The sequence below is a fragment of the Anopheles stephensi genome, chromosome 3, assembly GCF_013141755.1.
Source record: "Anopheles stephensi strain Indian chromosome 3, UCI_ANSTEP_V1.0, whole genome shotgun sequence".
NCBI classification, from domain to species: domain Eukaryota; kingdom Metazoa; phylum Arthropoda; class Insecta; order Diptera; family Culicidae; genus Anopheles; species Anopheles stephensi.
Window position 1 is genome coordinate 27,334,043 of NC_050203.1, and position 16,175 is coordinate 27,350,217.

A 16,175-nucleotide genomic window follows, 5' to 3' on the forward strand; every position below is an offset into this window, starting at 1 on the left:
AAAAGGGAGTTCTGATTAAGGTTGCCTCAAGGACTCCCTGTAAAAACTGATGTGCCCATTGTCGGACAGGTATTTGAAACGAGGGACGTCAATCGACAATACTGAGTGATTGTCTACTGATCATACACGGTAGATTTTGTATAAAAATGTCAAACCTGTCTACAATTTTCTTACGCGTTTCTAAAGAATAATTTGGACCTTTAACTCTAAACGAAACCTACGATTCATCCTCATTCACTTCTGTTGTGTTTTACTTTCTAAAAATGTATTTGTGTGTCTCCAGAAGGTATGGCTCTTAATGAAATAAAAATCGAATTATCTAAGACCAGTGGTTTCTACCTTTGTACTACTCCAAGCTAACTAATAATCGTGTAAATTAATTATTAAGTCTGCATGTTAAATATTTTATAGAAAAACATGATGAGGTATTGAGGGAAATTATTAGAGCACAAGGCCATCTCATTTAAAGTCCTTAAAATTTGTTTCAAAAATTGATCCACTCTCTTAGAGTCTACTAACAATAGTCGTGGAGTGAATTGCCAATTGAAATTGCACATAAAATTAACGAAATCTGCCCAAAGATAATACTCATGTCCCAGCAAGTGAAACATGCAACGAGCATTCAAAAATGATTAAGTACTTTGATAAGTTGGTTATCAGAAATATGAAACAGAATTGTAGCTAAGATTTGCAAGGTTGGATGAACCTTTTGCATAAAATCCATAGACTCTAAAAATTTGTTCAAGCTCTACAAACTTGCACTGCTGTAGAACAGACTATATAAGTTTTTAAACAATTTAACTTGAATCTGAAACTAGTTTGATTCCTTCTTTCGGTTATTCAATCAGTCGTTATTCATTTATGACCTTATGCTTATTTGAAATAAGGATCAATCCTTTGATGAAGCCAGAGAGCCAGATGGAGATTTTTGATCCGATACTTAATGTTAGTTTTCGCATAACGACTTAAAACACTGGACACGCAGAAAACTTCTTGCAAAAGTGTTGACTGCATATAACTTTTCTTCTGTAAAATTAAAACAAGATGTGTCTAATGCATCAGGATCACCATCAAGGATCAGTAACACTGGCAACCCAAATCGTAACAGATCACAAGCCTTAATTCCATCAGCAGCGGGACATCAAAACTAACAAATGTTACACATACGGTGCTCGCCTCTTTGTGCTGCTGCCTTGCCTTCAACTCGCCCGTGTTAAAACGAACCATACCGGGTTGGCGTGCTCTGATGGTGTTATGATCGGATTTAGCTGACGCCTGAGCAGCCCGAGACACCTGTGCCGACACTTTGGGTGACTTGGGTGACTGATACCCTCGCTTCCACGGAATCCGCCCCAGATGATTCACGAACAAAACGTCGGTGTCCGTTTGATGGATTTATCCGATTAGACTTCACAGGTTTAGCACCTTTTTGCTTTGGGTAAGGGAGCGAGCGAGAGAGTTCCCGCCGGACGGTCCGGACAGTTCCGGAACTAATCGATCATAAACAATTACGCCTCTTGGGTGACGATCGGAAGCTGTTAGCGATGAGCTGGCTCTGGGCAGAGTTCTAGTTGTCCTGTGCTAGTGGTTTTCGGTCGTCTGTAATTCTGTAATTCCACACAAAAAATTCAACCCTATCAGGCAATAGGGAACTAAACCCTGGTGAAAGGATAAAACCCCTTTCCATCGATCGGAACCAATGCACTGACGCAACAATGATGGGTGGCATCTTCGTCGGCGAAAGAATCCTAATTATGCATGCACATACCAGTGACCATTTTTATGCTAATCGCATCAGCGTAACAAAGGACATGCACCACGAAATAGGGGCCGGGGATCATCGCGTTGCCCGGGACCACGGAGCAGAGCACGGCGAATGAATTATTTTTGCCCTTTTATCATAGGGAGACACCCTGCCGAGGGAGGAAACAGACGGACAGGCAACATATTTGAGTTCCGTCCTGGTTCGTTCTTCCTCTCTCTCTCTCTCTCTCTTCGCGTCCGTGGCACCAGGATAGTTCGGCACAGCAAGAGCCGTATCGTATGTTTGCTGTCGAGCAAGGGAAAACGTGGCACACCGTGATACGGCTCAAAACCGCGGGCCCATTTGAGGTTGGGGTGGATGTTTCGCTTTGTACTCCTCGGATTCTTACTGACAGCCAGTTCAAGAATCAGCTTCCTTCGGTGCCTAACTTTGTGGCAGAGGAGCAAAAATATATATATTAAAGCTAACCGGAAATCGATGCACTTGCTGCGAGTGGTAACAGCTGAACGCGAGTACTGACAACAAGTACAAGGGTACGAGGGTGAACTGTGCGTGTGTATGTGTGTGTAAGTGGTAGGGAAGTTTTTTGGCGGAACTAATCTCACCTTAGGTGGTGGCTTACCGATTACGACACAAACAAAGCCTTATCCAAATTGTGTAAGGTGAAACGGATCATGGAGATGTTGCACAACACACCGACTAGCTTAAAAAACCTAGATTAAACCAAAGCAGTTCAGAGAGCAACTGAATTGTAGAAGTCACACACAAAAATCGGAAATCAGGAGACTCATAGTCTGAGAGTCTTCGTCCAACAAACGATTTTGCCTGTCATGGGGCTTCGTCCTCAAAATCTAAGAGACCGCGAAGTCTAAAGGCCTTTTATGTCTACCAAGAGACCTCGTCATCCATAGGATCACACCGACCATTAAGGCTCGTCTACCAAGAGTCCTCGACGTCCATAGGGTCTCACCAAACATGGTGCTTTACCGAGTATGGGACCTCTCTCGACTTCGACATTAGACAAAGTTTCGTCTACCAACAAACCTCATCTTTGGAAGAGCCCCACATCCCGAGGGATGTAGTCGTCGAAAAGATTCTGTTGTCTAAAATTAGTTAATATTCTAATATTTACCAAAACCCTACACCTATGCACCTACTGAAATTTTGATAAACCACACGTAATGATAGCCTCAACCTGAAAAAAAACGGAACGGCCTTAGCAATCTGCTCAAATCGTAAAACTACGAAGTGAATGAATTGTAAATTTGAATTATTATCAGAAGAAGTAACGCTAAGTGGCGTTCATTTCTGGTGGTACAGTAAGCTAAATTTACCTGCTGACAGTTAGCGAATGGTTTAAAGTCTGCAATGATTGATTTGACTTAAAACTTTAGATTTGTTCTCTTCGAGTTGAATAATTTAGACGAGGATAGTCTTTACAGCTCCTTACATGAAAGAGGTCCCTCATTGAAGAAACTGTGCATAGTGGGACCAATGAGGCAGTTATGTTCTACGAGCTTTTCAAATCGCTCGGAAACCTCCATGCTCTCAAGTTCGCACGAAAAGTTTTACCTCAACCGCCAAACGCTCAAGCTGTTGCATCCTCTCGTGGCAAGCTTGCAATTTGATAACGTATGGTTGGTTGGTGGAAAAATACCTTAAATAATACGTCCTACGAAAAGACCCGATTGTGTGACGGCTTGGCCGTTTTTGGTGAACAGGCTCGATTAAAGCGATTTCAATATCGATCGATAATCGAATGGCCTTGAAGTAGAGTGTGGATCAACTGCTGCCCAAAACGCGAGAAAAGTAATGTGCTGTATGCGCTTCTTAAATCACGTTCAGGTTCAGGAAAGACTCTTGAAAGGGTTCCTCAGAATTTGTTAGAATTATCGTCATTCAAACTAGTAAAATTTCGTGCAGTTCAAGACAACGTAGCCACATTTTTCTAAAAATTCTCTCATCATAAAATTAACCTTATTAGCTTATTTATCATTCAAACCTAAACGTTGGCCATATTTATTTAGTCATCGAAGTTACATTCCTCGAAAACACTTAAATCGTTTTATTTATTTAATGTAATGGCGTGTTATTATGAAAGCTACACAGTAATACAAAAACACACCCCCGGAAGCTTTTCCTGGACAATATGTTTTTCCACACGTATCAATTAGCCCATACAGTCGGCACCAGGTACCGGCAGGCTACCGACACGGTGCACGTACGGTGGTCTGAGACTCCCTGCTCCGAAGACCTTGACATCACCAACCCTTTTTTCCACCGCCGGCGACGTCGTCCGAGGCGACCAGTCCCGGTCTCATTTCGCAGCTCATTCACTATTCATCGGTCGGTGTTAATTATGGAATTCGTTTGTTTTTCGGCAGAAACGACGAAAACTTTTCACTGCACCAGCAGTTGGCTAGAATTATGCCCGGTGAAAGTGTGCTCGGAGTGGGGGAATGGGAAAAGAGACGCGCTTTTCGTTTCGTTTCACCACGACAGAAGCCTAATCACCACCCGGATCGTGGGTGCGAAAAGGGGCAAAATGTTAACACCTCAAACCCATCCGGAAAGCAGTGATCGGATGTTTGGTGCGTTGTCCATTTTCTCAACACCTTGTCTGTGCCCGTGACACACGGAGACAGAGCGGTAATTATGTTCCGTGCTGGCATAAGCTATTGTTTCCATGATTTGTTTCCGTGCCATCTCAATTGTGGTGAAAACGATGATTGAATTTATTAAGCAATAACACTCTCATCTCTTCAACCATCATACCACACATTAAACCATTTTCCAAAGACCAAATACAAGCAATCAAAACGTTGCTCTCTTCTTACCTTAGTTTTAGGTTTTTTTAAATGAGATCTTACAGTTGTTAACATAATTATAACATCACTGGCTCATCACTTTTAGAATTTAATAGCAGGAGTTAAACTGGTTTCGGAGATGTCCAAAATGGTGTTGCTTAATAGAACAGCTTGAATTTACATATTTTAAAAGGCAATTAAGTCAGCGCATTGACTTAAACTTAACTTAAAATAGGATACGAAAATACTATCTGTTTCAATACCCTTAAAATTATAAAACAAAAAGCCAACAAAAATCTTTAAAAAATTCATTCGATAATACGTTTTATCTAGTAATGACTGATTGATCGTATTTTACATCAGATGATTCATCCACCTATCGAACTTTGTTTTATATATATGTTCAGTAATGGACAATAGAATAAGACCACCTAGTTAATATTACATCATAAAAAATGTTCTTTTTGTAAAATTTAGTCTTTTTTGTAAAATAAAATAAAACTAGTCATCAAATTTGCGATTCGAAAAAAAATTGCAAGTTTTGGACATTATTTTTCAACTTTTACATAATCCATCTTTACTATTTAAAAGTAAGTTTTTTATCACAAAAATTGTAACCAATGAATTGTTATAAATTTTTTAATCAAAATAAAATTGACACAAGATTCCATTATATGATTTCAAAGTTCCACTGCGGGCTTTCAGTATTCCGCTATTCATTTCAATCGATCCCCTGATGATTGGTTTAAATGGCCCATTATATGGATCGGAACCCTGTATAATAGTGACAAGCACTGTAAAGCGTTCAAGGTCCCATATTGTGTTGTTTCAACAGCTCTCCCTGTACCGTGCGCAAGAAAACAAACGCCAACAGCCGAAATCAGTACAAGCAACACCAGTCGCCGCCGCCGTCAACACCGCCAAACAATCGATCGATCGTTCTGTCGGCGCGTCGACATGTGGCGCGCGACAGGAAGAAATACTTAAATAAACATTTCGCTCAACATTATGTAACATTTATTCCTATCAACACCTTCCCAGACCGGCTGGCCCTTCCCCGGGACCCGAACCGGGGGAGAAAAAGAGTTAAAAACCCATCCAACGATCATCATCACCGTCCCGACGGATTCTTCGCTCGTAATGAGCCCACGGCCGGTGGTAGCCGTCTTTCGCAAAATGATATATCTTTCAACTCCCGTCGGGGGAAGAAATGGTCCGCGTGACGGGCGGTCTCGCGCCAGCAGCCTGTCGATAATAGGAACGCAAGCAGCGGAGGCAACATAATAGAACCGAGCGCGTCGTCACGAAGTGTCTCCGGGGTTTCGGGGTTTTCCAGCATCGGATTTATTCTTCCCGCCAGATGCTTCCATCGCCCGTAGGTTTGAAGAGACGAGCGTATCGTATTGCTCAAGTCCAAGTCCAAGAAAGAGTTCCCAACCGTTCCAAAAATCGAAACACCCGACTGTGTGACTCACAGGAAACGTTTGTCCCATACAGTCACGCTCAGACGGTACTGACGAAATTAGTAAAATATGCTAAACAGTAGTAACATACACGCAGCAGCACATTTATGCTGACAAGCCGGATCGACGTGAAGCTGCTTAAAAACGACAGACAACACGGAACGGTGAGTTTGAATGTAATTAAAATGTCTACTGTGTCTCGTGTGGCAGCAAGATTCATGAGTCAGGTTTGAATAAATTAAAGCAATCACAACACGTGTTTCGATGGAAGTTATGAATATTCGTTACGAGGTTAAAGCATAGAAAATCGTTACAGCATTGTTACGGTTACAGAATACTGGTTTAGATTGGGATTTATAAATATTACAAATTTTAAACATCTTTCAGTCTAGGGAATTTTTACCTAATTTCCAAAATAAAGATACCATCATGATCATTAAAAAATTGTTGCTTCAGCAGACCAAAGAACTCAAATTAACGATGCAAATTCAAGGTCAAATTCAAGTCGAACGCTCTGACAAAAGTGAACAAGATTGAGTCTGTGTTTGCACTGAAATTTTTCCCATCAAAAGGCAAAAGGCACAAGAGTTGAGAGAGGAAAATAATAAATTGGGCACAACAACCCCATTTTTTATTAAACCTTCTTTTTCTAATAAATAATGTTTCTTAGCTCTATATACTGTTTGACTCACAACCTAATGGTCTCACAGCTGTTCAAATTTAAACTCGTACCTTTTGAAGGTCGGGCTCATATGAGCAAATCATATGGATTATGTTCTAGAAGGACCATTTATTTGTTAGCATAGTAATGGAAATGAAATAGTTAGTTAATTGAGTTTACTTTAACTTAAACTTTTTTTTTGTAAGTATTCACTTCAATAAAACAGAAGAAAATTCACATGGGTCAAAGTCGAATTTTTTAAATTATTTTTTTGTACAAACTATTAAAAAGAGTTGCAATTGGACAAAATTATTCCTAGAGTTTTGTGACGTTTACCCTGAACCACATTTTTCATAAAATATTTTTGAATTTGTTTTAATATTTATGGAAACACCTGTTTTCTTTTTACAGTAAGACAAAGACTTGAAGAGATGGATAAAAATCGAACTATCTTAATTTGACAAGAAGAGAATTATTCGTCTATTTATTATTTTTTCATATTTTTAAACACAGTCCTAGTATTTCTCTCACAATGGAGAAATCATCTACATAAAAAATGTATATTTAAAATAAGTCTCAAAAAATATTGAGAAACAGCCAAAAAACTATAGAAATGTGTTATATATCTTCGGAATACTCTACATAAAGCAAAAATAGTTGATTCTCTCTTTCTCTCTCTGTATCCCTTAAACACCGTCGGTACTGGCAACATTCAATACAAATCCATGCAATAACACACACACACACGCACACATTACAATTTCGAATGTTCATATGATAAAAACAAACGATAAGCTTTCTAATTAATCTACCATTACCAGTAAAAACAAGAATTCACTTACAGTAAGATAGCTTGGGTTGCTGATCAATCATTTTCCACCCCTTATCACGAAGCAGTGAGAAGGGTTTGCAACCGATTTCCCCCGAACTGGATGGGGTGTTGTAACCTTAATTAATCTATCGTTTTTTAATCTTTCACACCAGCCAGGAAGCTCACATAACTGCCATTCCCCAATAAGATTCCACACCAGCATCAACGCTCGATAAGCTAAATTGTCCAGGTAACAAGCACGGTTCACTTATCCAACGACCGATATGCACACATTTGCCGTTTGTACAATCGCACCTTTTTACACACAAGAAAATCACACTTTTGCACACCCTTTAAAACGTTTAAAATGGCCGCATAGTTACGTAGCTGCGGTGCAAGAAACTGCCCAGAGAAAACTGCCCATACATTGTTAACCGAAACCGGGTTACTACTCAACACTACTCCGTGCGCTTCGGGTGTGCGGTTTGGTTGCCGTTGGATCCGATCTAGTCAACATCGGGACGGAAATCTCCTTACGGTCGTGTCGCTTCAACCATCTCATCTCGCCATATCATCTCTGACCATATGCACTCCGGAGAAGATATTTTGGAATCTCACACACATACACACACACACACACACACACACACACACATGCACCAGAATTCATACACAGATAGAACTGCATCCGATGCTTTGGAAGCAGCAAATGTTTCGTACACTTTGTATGGTTTGTATGACGGTATCCATGTTTTATAGCGCGATCTTCCACACCTGCACGCAATATGAGCTATGTCAATACAGAGCACACACATATGCACGGGGCACGGTCCGGTCAACTCTTTTCGCACGTATCTCTCCGCAAGAGAGGTTACGCTTACTGACGGAATCGTCTTTCAGTGCGTTGCACTTATTCCGCACAGCAAAGACGATCGAGCGGAGCTGTGTGCCAGACTTTCTCAGACAGACACACAACCACTCGGGTAAAGTAGTGGTAGCGGTTCGTAAACAACATTTGGCACCACCACCACCAACACTACCACCACTACTACAGCCACCAACACTACGATCCCGGCCGGAGCACACAAGGACGACTACTGATCATCGTCCGTGCAGCGATGCCCTTCGATTGGCTTCGTTCCGGCACTAGTAAACAAGCCACGCGCGGTGTGTAGTAGTGTGGTTTGGCGAACCGTTCACATACAACCGTTCTTGAGCGCAATCACACGGTAATCGGAGGTTGCTAACGGCACACCGACCGAGGATATGGTTACGAGGTGGCTTGGCGTTATCTTGTCATCCTGAGTAGAGTATTCTATTCTTCGTTGAAGAAAATCGCATCCGAAACAAGCACACAACTTTACGAAGGGGAAAAAGGACAAGAAACAAAGGGGAAAATGTGTGTTACATCGATAGAAAGCGATACGAACCGTGCGAAGGTATGGATAAGCCAGCGGTAACCCGTTTTTTCGATTCTTACGTAAACCGGACTTTTCCTCCAAGGAAAAATCATGGGAAAATGATGCAAATGCTGGAACGCCTTGCGGAACTAAAATGGCGGATAAATGGAAAAGAAGGCGTGGTTTGTACGCATCCGAAACTGTCACCAGGTGGCACTGCCGTTTTTGGCTGCGTACGTGCTTGTCTCACACGTTTATAGCATGATTCAAAATTTTAGGAGTGAATCAAGGCAAAATGAGCTAGTAGATTCAATAATCTTTTTTTAATTTACAGGGTTTTTCAGTTGATAAGGCAATAGCATCCATTTTTACAGGGTTGGCTAAAGTGTGAATAGATGCCCCCCCCCCCCACTCACGGCATTCACTTTTCGCTACTTACCCGAGCGCTGAAAGAACGTGTACAATATCAACGGCTACTATGACAATATCATCTGAAGACATTACATTATCAACTAGTACCATATCAACTAGTTTTGTTTGCCATTTCATCTTAGAAGCCAGCCATAAAAATGGAAGCTATTGTCTTATCAACTGAAAACCCTTGTATAATTGAGGGTGATAGCTTGTCCTATTTTCAGGATCCGACGAGCAAAGAGACATATATTTTCACAAGGATCAAGGGTTTAATTTTGGCGGTCGTGTTGTAGTCAGTAAAGTTGGGTACGTCCGAACACATCCGTTCTGGGTTCAAACATTCTGTATGAAAAGCTGATTCCTTGGAGGTATGGAGAATCCAAGCAACTGACAGGCAGGCACTAACTAATGTTGGCAAAAAAATTGACAAATGGTGTTCTCGGACGACTCTCATAGTGCAAGTTATATCTGACTCAAGATTCGCCAGCTCAACTGTTATATCAATCTGGAACAAATTGTAAATCTAAAGCTGTTGCAAAAATTATTATAAAAACGTTTCTGTAAAATATTTGTGAAAGCTGTCAAAACACCTTGGGCAGTATCCAAAAATATCTGGCCGAATACTCTATAATATTAATTTGTGATATTGGTATACTAAAGAAAACACTCCAAAGCACCACAGGTATTGAGAGAAGAGTGTGAAAAAGGGGTGTGAAAAAGATGTCACCATTTTCACTGCTCACACGTCGTATGGGTTTTATTCTCTTCCATTGCCAACCTCCAAACTGCTGATTCTAGATGAGCAAAATGTGTGTCTGTGTAGCTTTCCCGGGGTTTTGTTTTTGAGATACGTTTTCTGGGGTTTCCATCACTTTCCTACAGACCGCTAGTACAGTTGTCTTAGATGCTATAAAATTGTTATCGGTTTGTTCTGCCTGCCTATTTTTGATGGTTTTCTTTTCTATACATTCCTATATAAAATAACGCCCTTGGAAGATGTCGATACAGTTCTCGGTTGAGTAGGTTTTGTTAATAATATTGAGTAGCCTGTTGCCTGATAAGCAGTGGTTGCTCGCCCATCACGCTCTGCCTAATTGTCGTCCACATATGTTCTAAGACTACAAAAAAAAAAAGTTAACAGCACGAGGTGGAATGAATTCTGTGTGGTTCATTTGCAAATCCTTACACCACACATTCACTAAACTTAAGTGGTAGGTTATGATTCTGTTTACAGTAGTATTTCCAATTGCTATATATATGATCCATTGCTTTGTGTATGCAAACTGTCTTAAAAGAGTTGTTGACGTTTTTGACTAAACATACCACACTTAAACTAAACCACTTCATTCGAAATCAACTGGAGGGAGAATGTATGTAGGAATGCATGCATCGTTAGTGGAACTGAGTTTTTTTTTTTTTGGAATCGTGCTGTATCTTATTAAAGGTTCCAGTGTGGATGATGAACTTTAGTAAACTACCTCGTTCCAGAGAGCGGTAGAGGTGTACGCTTGGTTGGTCCTTTTGCTCAATAGATGTGGAGCATCAACTATTTTTGTAAAACAGCAAAAGGCACAGATGTTAGAAAGGTGTTACGAGATGCTTTGCTTCTTCTTCTTCTTCTTCTTCTGCAATCGAGATAGTTGGGTTGTTGGTAAGGGCGAACACGATTGCACCTGGTATTTAGAATACGCACACACACACACACCGGGCACATGGTCGGAACAGGACATTACAGGACTACTTTACTGTTCCTTAAGCTATCACACCACTTGCTGATCGCGCCGATGCGAGATCAATTGCTTCACTTTCATTAAATGTTATCGAGATCGAACAAGTTTTCCCAATCGATTGCTTACAATTTAAATAAATAAATAAAAGGGTAATAAAAAAAACACTTTGGTTTTGCGTGACTTCATTTGATTTCGCAAGATAAGCAACATTTTAGACAACAGCAGCACATGCTAAGTGAATAGCGTCAGTTGAGTTTCACGTACACGACGGGATCATGTCACAACTGATAGCACAATATTTCTAGCTCACTATACAACTAAATTGAAAGTGAAATTATGTGCTTCTATTGCAATATTATCTGACTATCGCGATAACATGCCTTTCGACGTGATAGCATTCTCACATAGCATTGAGCTGAAGCTGCTTAAAATATGGTTATTCTTGTGAAATCATGAGAAACTCCTGGTAAAGCAAAAACAAGCTAGTATAACTCCTGTTCTCCCTTCTATACCTCCCTTATGCTGATGACTAGTAAGTTGCTGATCACAATGTTAAAGCATTTGCTTAAACTGATACCATAATCGGAAACGAAAGTCTTCCCATTGCCTTTCAATTGACATGCGTCTAGTGCTTTAAGATATGTTTGTTTTAGCCTCTACAGTCCATGTATGATCCATCCTTCCACACGAGAGGAACGATTTTTAGTTAGTGAACCCCCTACTGTACGGAGACACCCGCTCTACTACTATCCCATACGTACGTATGTTGTATACACAATTGCTAGTAATGTACCTAAAACAGTAGAGAAAGGCTACAGGTTTCCGTTTGTCTTTTAACTCATCTCGCTAGTAGTCGCTGGCAATCGTCTGTCCATGGTCTATGCTTTATCAAAGCAGCTGGCCTAGTTCTGCTATCTCTCCTATATGCTACTTTTTTCCTCTAGCCGTCTTTTAATCGCACACACACACACACTCACACACTATTTTCTATGAGCTCGTCTCGTTACGCTTTAGCGTGTAATATATAATAGTAAATGACTAGAAGTAGAGTTCGAATCGATCACCTGCTCAAACGATCGCTCACTTGTAAATGACTAGAGTAAATGGAGAAGGAACACTTAAGGCTTTCCGTTTGAGTGAGAAGTTTGCTACCCTAGCCTCTCTAGCCCTGTTTCGCCGCAGCATTAGTAAAGGGGGCCGCCTGGCATGTATATCGGCTCTCCTTTCATTCCTTTATAGAACGTTTCCCACGGTAAAGTTATAGGTGTCTTACTAATGTACTAAGCTCCAGCATTAGTCAACATTGTCAAATCGCATCGTTTGATCAATTCCGCTTTCCGTTTCACTTTAAATTTCCTTTATCCTTTGCGCTTTGCCTTACCTTAACGGTCGAACAACCGGCGTCATTGTATATTGCACACGGCCGATGAGCCAGCGCCGGAATTGTCCAGGCGCCGTTTCATACCTTCCAGGTACACTTCCCGATTGAACAGTCCTGCTGCGAGTGGTACGCTGCATGGGGGGAGGGGGAAAGCGAATCTTGAAGCTCAAAACTTTACGGCACGTAACGATCGTTACTTACGTGTCAATACCGGGTCGTATAATGTTCCGGAACAGTGCCCAAACGGGCTTGTGGTCGGATGACGTTATGCTCTGGACCGAGTCGTACGCGAGACATTTGACCGGTGACGGTGGATGGGAAATTTTACCTCCCGGCGGTAAATTGGAGCTTCGCCGATGAACGGTCGTGACGGGCAGCGGTTTAAATTTGTACAGTATGCGATCGGTGTACGCTGGGGCACGCTGTTTGCTGGACGAATCGAAACGCTGCGTTCCGGGGTCGTACTGGAAGAGGGAAAATAAAAATCAAATCAGCCCACAATCAACCGCCTTTTTCCAAAGCGCTTCAGCATACCTTATACGTCGGCGGGAACGTAATCTTCGCCTCCCGGAACCCCCGGAATGCAGCCCCATCCGAAAGCACCGACGTCAGCTGATCCGTATGCATGAACCCGTGCGGTAAATGGGCCGGCAGCGGGAACTGTGTCGTTTCGATCCACTGCATCAGCTTATCGCGCGGTTCACTTAGCCGAAAGTTTAAATCCCCACACCAATACACACTGTCAAAGTTTTGCGTCACATCCTTGTTCCGGTGCTTCACCGTCAAGTTGCGGGGAAGGTCAAGCGCGTGTATGATTTTCTTCACGTCCGATACACGCTCCTTCACCTTTTGCTGGTGTGCCGTCAGGTGGGACGTCACGAACAGGAACGACGTACCGAACAGACAGAACGAGATCGCAACGGCACCCTTGGTACGGAAAGCCGTCCCGGGCCGTACCGACAGACACGCATCTTCCGGCTCGGAACAAAACCAAATCAAATCCCGCCGAATGAAGGCGGCCAGGTGCAGCGTTCCGAGGCTGGTGGAATGTAGCAGTATGTGGGACGGTCCTAGCGTTTCCTGCAGCGTCACCTCCCACTCGAACCGCTCCGAGCAGGATTCCTGCGTGCCAAACACGATAATGTCCGGGACGTGTTCGAGCGCGGTCGGCAGCACGAAATCGTTCATCTGGCGCGGTGGGCTTTGCCCGTTCATGTTCCAAGTGCCGACAAAGATCGTTACTTCCCGGGTCGGAAGTATTTTGTCCAGCTCCGACGCGCCCAGGAGCGATGTCGAACCGAGCCTTCCGTGGAGAAAGTTGCGCTGGCGTGCTTTTTCCGCCGGAATTAAATTGAGCACGTGTGCCGCCATGAGCGCCTGGCGGGCCAGTGAGTCGGCCGATCCGGGTGGTGCTTTACCGTTCGATTCCGATTCGTCCAGTGCGCCGCCAACCTCGGGACCAGCGGATGATGATGCCGCCGTCGTTACCATGTCGAACGACATCGATTTGCGAGACTCGCGCTGATCGAGCGGATCACAACCGCCCGGCAGCAACAGATCGTCCTCCTTTTCAGCGATGTTCGGTGAGCTGTAGTGCTGTTCCATCTTCTCGTACCCGTCCATGTTGCACCGGTGCAGCGGTGGCAGAAACCGTTCCTTGAACCGTGATTTGCTCGACATGATTGCGCGCTGCGTGTGGTTTTGGTATTCGCGAAACACGATCGGCTTCGTGACGACACGGTTGTTGACGAGCGAAACGGTCGCGCTCGGGCTGCGCCCATTCACGTCGTACTCTTCGTGCTGTGGCGTTTCAACCCGCGGACCGACCTCCAGCGGTCGGCGGTGGCGCAACGGGCTCGACTTTTCGATGGGATAGCTGGTGCTCGATTTGGCCGTCAGCTCCAGCTTCAGCTGTTGCCGGCGTTGCTGCATTTCGAGATCGTACGAATCGCTACCGGCACTGGCACAGCTGCCCGCGGGTGCCGGATGGGAGTAACGGTTGCGCGGTGGTGACTTCACGATTGCTTCGTCGATCGAACAGCACAGATTAAACTGTCCGCCCGCTCCGGTACCACCCGTCCCGCTGGATGTGGTGTTTCCCGCTCCGCTCACGTAGCTACTGAGCCGATTGGTAAGCGAGATGCGGTTAGAGGAAGTGTCTCGCTTTCGAACCGCGGTTGGGATTTTTGTCGCCGTCGAGCCACCTTCCGGCCCGGTCGAGGAGGTGGTGGTGGTGGTGGTCGTCGTCGATGACGTCGAGAGCAGCTGGTACGAATTGGTATCGCTCGGATTGGACGAATCTTGCCGTTGGCTGGCGGTGCTGCTGGTGGTCGATGTCGTCGTAGCGGTTGCCGTCGTGCCACCGTTACTGTTGCTGCTGCTGTGATTTGCCTTGGTCGCATGCTGCAGATTGGTATGATGATTGCCGAGCAAGCTGAAGCTCGATCCACTGTCGTTCGTTTGCTGTTCGTCCTCACTCTCCGAACAGCGTTGCGGCTCGACACGTGACGAACGCTTCGACAGCAAACCGAGAAACGGCCGTTTGCCCTTTCCGCTGGCGTTGTTGTGGTTGTTGTTGTTGGACGCGTTTACGCTACCAGCGGGCGGTGGCTTTGAACCACTCGGCTCGGACTGCGATTTATCCATCTTGATTTTTTACCGTATGCCTGGAGCGGAACTAGGATCCTTCGGGACAGTTGTTTCGCGATCACTGCTTCACAAACACACACGCACGTACGCACTTCCGTTATATAAGACAGTAAACATGCCGTTTCCGGCCGCAGGACGCTAAAGCAGAGGCTGCAGCGATCGGGTCCAACTGCAGCTGGTAACTAACTACGAACGGACGACGTTCACGGCCACGACAACGCAGACGACAACCACCGCGACGGGTACAGCAACGATGTTCTCCGTGCATTGTTGTTTATTTTTAGCCACCAAACGGGTGGCGGTCCACTCGCAAGCTGTGCCCTTGATTTATATGATGTAGCTGATGATGATGATGGTACGTCTCTGGCGGCAAACGTCTCTAGCGGCAGGTGGCAGGAGTACACTTTCGCCTCGTTTCTATCGTGTTCCACCGACATCGTACAGGTGTTGGCGGTGGTGACGCAGGCAGATGCTTTATGCATCTACATTCCGCGCAACGCCTGCCCTATCGTCCGCTCTGCTTCCGTTCGTCGGTGCATTCATCCTGAACACACAAACACTGCAACACACAGACACACCATTCGCTGGTGCACACACACAAGCGGGACGTTTCGGCTCATTTACATCATCAGGCTCAATCAGGTGCAAAAACCCCTCACTGCAAGATGACGATGACGTAGGACGACGGACGATGATGGCCTACACTAATCTGAGGATCGTATCCTTCGAGGGCTGGGCTGGGCGTATTTTAGATTTGCGTCGCGTTGTGCAGCTTTCTGAAGTAAACAAAACAATTAGTTCATACAGTTGAATACTTTGCACTGGACGCGACTCCTGCACGAGCAATCGAACAACCAATTCCCCTTGCAATTGCGCACACTAACCGTGCTGCGAGCAGTGCCGTCGAACCGGATAGTATTACCTCCCCCGGCCGTAACCAACCGGGCTCAGTACATATGGTTTCCGTGCCTTTTTCTTTCTTTCTCCAGGATTATTTATTTACTTCATCTGTCAAACGGCGGATTGACAGTACGGAAAAGGATAAACAAACGGCCATTGGGGAATTTGCCCAAAAATAAAGTTAAAATGGGTGA

General features: G+C 44.1%; 2 protein-coding genes across 2 annotated transcripts in view; both read right to left on the reverse strand.

The window, feature by feature from the left end:
* LOC118511526 overlaps window positions 1-8,874 on the reverse strand; it is a 31,813-nt gene extending 22,939 nt beyond the window's left edge. Inside the window, exon 1 of the mRNA XM_036054715.1 lies at window positions 7,539-8,874. Within this exon, the coding sequence (XP_035910608.1) occupies window positions 7,539-7,569 (31 nt within the window). The 5' untranslated portion in view covers window positions 7,570-8,874. The remainder of the gene's footprint in view (window positions 1-7,538) is intronic.
* A 1,130-nt stretch (window positions 8,875-10,004) lies between these two features.
* On the reverse strand, window positions 10,005-16,166 carry LOC118511529 (inositol polyphosphate 5-phosphatase E). The gene is made up of 4 exons (XM_036054718.1): window positions 15,966-16,166; window positions 12,967-15,857; window positions 12,634-12,896; window positions 10,005-12,563 (listed from the first exon to the last, which is right to left on the reverse strand). Exons 2-4 carry the CDS (start codon window positions 15,076-15,078, stop codon window positions 12,455-12,457), a joined length of 2,484 nt encoding a protein of 827 aa, XP_035910611.1. The 5' UTR covers window positions 15,079-15,857; window positions 15,966-16,166; the 3' UTR covers window positions 10,005-12,454.
* Window positions 16,167-16,175: the final 9 nt, after the last annotated feature.

What these genes read in the sequence shown, in the direction of transcription:
- LOC118511529 (XM_036054718.1), bottom strand. Translation starts at nt 15,078, where the DNA reads ATGGATAAATCGCAGTCCGAGCCGAGTGGTTCAAAGCCACCGCCCGCT. An exon ending in CGTTCCCGCCGACGTATAAG is followed by an intron (nt 12,897 to 12,966) that starts GTATGCTGAAGC and finishes TCCCTCTTCCAG; the next exon opens with TACGACCCCGGAACGCAGCG. An exon ending in ATACGACCCGGTATTGACAC is followed by an intron (nt 12,564 to 12,633) that starts GTAAGTAACGAT and finishes CCCCCCATGCAG; the next exon opens with CGTACCACTCGCAGCAGGAC.